Consider the following 4,548-nt stretch of genomic DNA (forward strand, 5'->3'; position numbering starts at 1 on the left):
CCATCAGTGTGTTACTTTAAACTGCCTTTTAGTGTCTTTGTTATGCACAGTAGGATCAGAATGCATTTGTTAAAACATCTTGATTTACTTGTGACAGTCATCAGCTAGCTTAGTCTTTTGTGGATCTAGATATCCTGCATCTATTTAGATATTTTGTGATGCAGGTAGAGGAGGAGTGAAACACTTAAAATCCCTACAGAAAAACTCAAACTTCTAAAACAAGTGCAGTGATATTTCCCTCTGTTTTAAATGTATTTATTTGAAGGCTTTATCAGAAAGCATTGCATCAATCCAGGGTGGCTGTGTAGGAAAAGATGGGTATGATGAAATTTTAGCATCCACATATTCAGGTAAGCTTCATGTCATTTACTCAATAAATCCTGCACATGTAATAAAAATAAAGCAGGCTATGTTGTTAGTGCAGCCCACGTCTTAAATTCTTTGTCCTGTTTGGAGCCAGGAAAATGTTTTGCTGAAAGATTCTCTTCTCGTTTAATATTTAAACTTTGAAAAATGTTTCTTATACTTAAAATATAGTTTAAGATATTTAGAATGTGTTCTGCTTTGTAACACAGTGGCTGGTTAATCTCAAGTACAGGCAGATGCCTAACTGTAATGAAATAATGAATGTGTTGTCTGAAGGAATTACTTTTTTTTAAAATTAAAAATATTGATAGACTGCTTATCTTTTTTCTTCTCCCCTATTTAGTCTTTCACATAATTTCCTTCCTTTTCAGCTTCACAAGACTTTAAATAGGATTGATTTTGGCTTTAGTACAAAATAAAGCTTCCCCATGTGAAGCATCTCAGCAGCCCCTCTGTGGGATCCGAGCTATTGGTGGCCTGACTGTCACCAAGGCCATGACAAACATGCTGCCTAAGTTAACTGCTGGGAGCTAAAATGTTGCTACTTCCTTGTTTTCAGTTATCGTCAGTACTAAAAAAGTAGCCTACCAAAACCTCTCATATTCAAAATCACGTATTCTGGCAAGATACAATTCTCAGTCAGTTATTGAGAAGTAACGGTGTTCAAGTATCTCTTTTAAGTAGTCTTTGGATGATTAAAAGACTTGTATACCTCACCTCATATGAATGTTTTGGTATGACAGGCTGCAGCAATACTGTGGCTAAAGTCCTTTGTGGCTTCTGTCAGTGCCTGTGGGAATATCATAAAGAACCGTGAATCGTAGGAGAAAGGAGAAGCCCCATATTCACCTGTGTGTTTTCAACAATGAACTCTGGTATTATGGGCAGTAGACTGAGTTCAGCAGCTTTTGGCAGATAAGGAAAAATACTGCTTAGAGCAGTAAAAGTTACACTTGAAGCTTGGCAGTGTAGGACTTCTGTGGAGATTTTGGTTTTTTTCAAAATTCACGCTCTGTTATTAGGCTCTCTTGGTACTTGAAGTGGATAGCTAAGGAATGTGAAAGATTGTGGACATGTCAGCCTTTATGATGCATTTACAGTAATGCTATCTTACTGTTTGCATGCATTAGATGAGGTTACTAGAGCTATAAACACCCATTCAGGTCTGCATATCATACCTGAGGTATCAGGATAAAATCAATTAGTCTTTGCCTTTATAAGTAAATGTAATTAAGAAAACAAAAAGACTATTTTTTTTCACTTCAGCTAGCAGCTTTCAATCTCAAAACACTGTGTAACATGTAGTTTGCTATAAACACATTGCATAGCTTTTAAAAATTTTTTTTTCAACTATAGCACTGCAAATTATTCAAAGTTTTATCAGAGAAACAGAGGTTTCACTTGGTTCAAAACTGCCACAGAGGGATTTATTGCTCAAAGTACTTAATGAAAAAGTAATGTTTTCCAATCTGTAAGTTAGGAATGAAACCCATAAAAAAATCATGCTCAGTGTCTAGATTATTCCTCCAAAGAAAGGATTAAATTAAGTCTTGGTTCTGTCTACCCAGTATCTGGAACAAACATTGTTCCATACATACAAAAGCTGAGTGTAGACTTTTCTTTATAGCTTATAAGGAATATAAACTTCATATATTGGTTTAGGCTGGCTGACAGGACTGACTACAGAACCTGTCCATAGAGAAGGTGGATCAGGTGAAGAACTAAAATTAAGTCAAGAAATGCAGAGCAAGATTTCATCCTTAAGGTAATTACACTAGAGAGAAATATAAATGGAAGAATTGAAATGTTAAAAGCTGAAATGTCATCTTTCCTTCCTGTCTCAGTGGATTTTTGGTATCGTTAATGTATGTAGAAGCAGAATTAAGCCTTTTCAAAGTAGGAATTAATAGCAGCCTCATTTCACAGTTTCTTCCTATCTTGCCTTCAAATGATGATTTTAATACCTTCTTTCTCAGTATCAGCAGGATAAAAGTCCTGTCTTCCATGCTGCTTATAGCTTCTAGATGACAGCAGGAAAGTAGTCACTAGCATGTAGTTCAAAATGTGTTGTACTCTTGAAGGAAAAAAAGTTGTTTTTTCCTGTGACTTATAGAAATATCTTACGGTAGAATCTCGTACAGTAGAATCCACGTTTTCATGTTATATAGTTGATGTTTTATTTTTGTTAATGTATGTGGAAGGGGAGTCAACTGTCACTTCTGGTTGGAAAATGGTGGACAGAACATAAACATGATTGCTTTGTAAGCTTAATATACTGAATTTCTAGGGTAGCTTTTATAGCTCTGTTTCTGGGGTTCTTTGGGTTTTTTTAAGACATTATGTGGTTTCCCTTTTCTAGGAACGAACTGGAACACTTACAGATGAAAGTACTTCAGGAACGTGAAAAATACCAGCAGTCTTCTCAATCCAGCACTGCTGTTTCATCAGTACCTGCATTTAATGTGAATGATAAGTTTACATTAAATAAGGATGATGCTAGCTACAGCCTTATCTTGGAGGTGCAGACAGCTATAGATACTGTCCTGGTACAAGTGAGTGTGGATTTGTTCTTTTGGCTTTCTTGATCTGTAAATAAAACATTCAGAGACATTCTAGTTTAAAAAGCTGAATTATAGTATCTTAAGTATATGGGGTTTTAAATGTCTGATTTGTTATAAGAGAAAATTGCAAGTGTATAGCCTTGCAGTGTTGAAGTAACTGTTGTAAATGTTTGTTAGGGCACAAACACAACTTAAACCTTTCTTGAACAGAGCAACATTACACTACCAAAATAGACCAAAACGCCTGCTGTACTAGCAGGTTTCTATGTAACTTGTGTTTACTTTTGCATGTCCCTCCTTATTTAAACAGCAATTAACTCAGTAAATCCTAATTGAGGTGCAGATTCTGACTTGCCTGTTAAGCACCCTCTGTAGGGGAAAATTAATTTTAGAATGGTATGGGCCACCTGTGCACTTTCAGTGTGGAACAGCATCTGATTTGTATGCCACTGGTGAGAAATACTCCTGCCAAGTACAGCAGTCTTAATTAGTTATTGTTCCCACTGCATCAGTTGAAATTCATGTTATATTTGGTAGTCAGAAAGTATAGTGGTACGGAATTTACTTCTTTTGTGATATACATGGGGAGAAAAATTTGACAAGGAAGGATTTGTTAGGTGAATTTGCCGTAACAATGGGAGAGAACTACTGCAGGATCTTGGTTTTTCACTCTTAATAAAAATCCTATTTTTATTGAGAATGTTGTTAGAGCAATGCTAAGCTACAGCTAATTTGCAGCTATCTAGTATCTGCAGTTTCTATAGCTAAGTGAGGAATAATGAAATTGTTTAATCTAGGCCTGAACTTAATGTGTAGTTTAGATTTTATGGCTTTTTCTTTAAAGAAATATAAAGCAGTGTCCAGTATTCCTGTGCGACGAGAAGACAATAAAAGTGGTTTTAAAATACAGTTTTAGGAAGCGTGTATATTTAGGAAGTGTGCATATTTATCAGTGTTCCCTGACACTTCCTTGAAGTTATAAAGTAGTACCAGATCAAGTAATTAATCATTCTAATACCCTTCAATCTCATTTCCAAAACAGTGTTAGATTTAATTCCAGTGAAAATACATCTAGATAAGAAGTGGGCTGTGTCAGAAGCATTATTATAAGTAAAAGGATCAAAAATAATTATCTAATATGATCCATGGTTTCCTGAAGGAGTATTGTAATCCCCCTATTAAAATAGGGAAACACCTCAGTCATGAATATACTTCATGCATCTCTGAGTGACAGTTACACATCTTGTACTTAAGGTGTTGTCAGCCGGCCACACAAGCATTCAGGACTCTGTAAGGGAATAAGAGAAAGATCAACATATTACTCTGGGAATTAAATGGTAAACAGTAAGCTGCATGTCTGTTAGGCTTTTACTTCTTGGATGAAGCAATCGTTGCTTCTCCCTTATTAAAATAATTGACAACAGAGGATAAATGCATTAGAAGCTACTTGGGAACTTAAGCTTTTTGTTTTCCTTCCTCATGTGTTCTGCAGAGTGATGTCCCAGTAGACTTGCTTGATGTGGATAAAAATTCTGCTGTTGTTAGTTTTAGCAGCTGTGATTCTGAGGTGAGTGGAACAAAAGAGGTGATATTTATAGAGATCAAATTATGAAAGCTCTTA

General features: G+C 35.7%; 1 protein-coding gene across 1 annotated transcript in view; it reads left to right on the plus strand.

The window, feature by feature from the left end:
* The window catches only part of LOC104537027 (Bardet-Biedl syndrome 7 protein-like), a gene marked incomplete at both ends in the record, with an annotated part of 5,107 nt that extends 613 nt beyond the window's left edge, over positions 1–4,494 (plus strand). The window contains 4 exons of the mRNA XM_010179798.1: positions 266–350; positions 2,029–2,131; positions 2,726–2,918; positions 4,420–4,494. Coding sequence (XP_010178100.1) covers positions 266–350; positions 2,029–2,131; positions 2,726–2,918; positions 4,420–4,494 — 456 coding nt within the window. The remainder of the gene's footprint in view (positions 1–265; positions 351–2,028; positions 2,132–2,725; positions 2,919–4,419) is intronic.
* Between the last annotated feature and the right edge of the window lie 54 nt (positions 4,495–4,548).

Source organism: Mesitornis unicolor, unplaced genomic scaffold (genome assembly GCF_000695765.1).
Source record: "Mesitornis unicolor isolate BGI_N332 unplaced genomic scaffold, ASM69576v1 scaffold49572, whole genome shotgun sequence".
Classification (NCBI taxonomy): Eukaryota; Metazoa; Chordata; class Aves; order Mesitornithiformes; family Mesitornithidae; genus Mesitornis; species Mesitornis unicolor.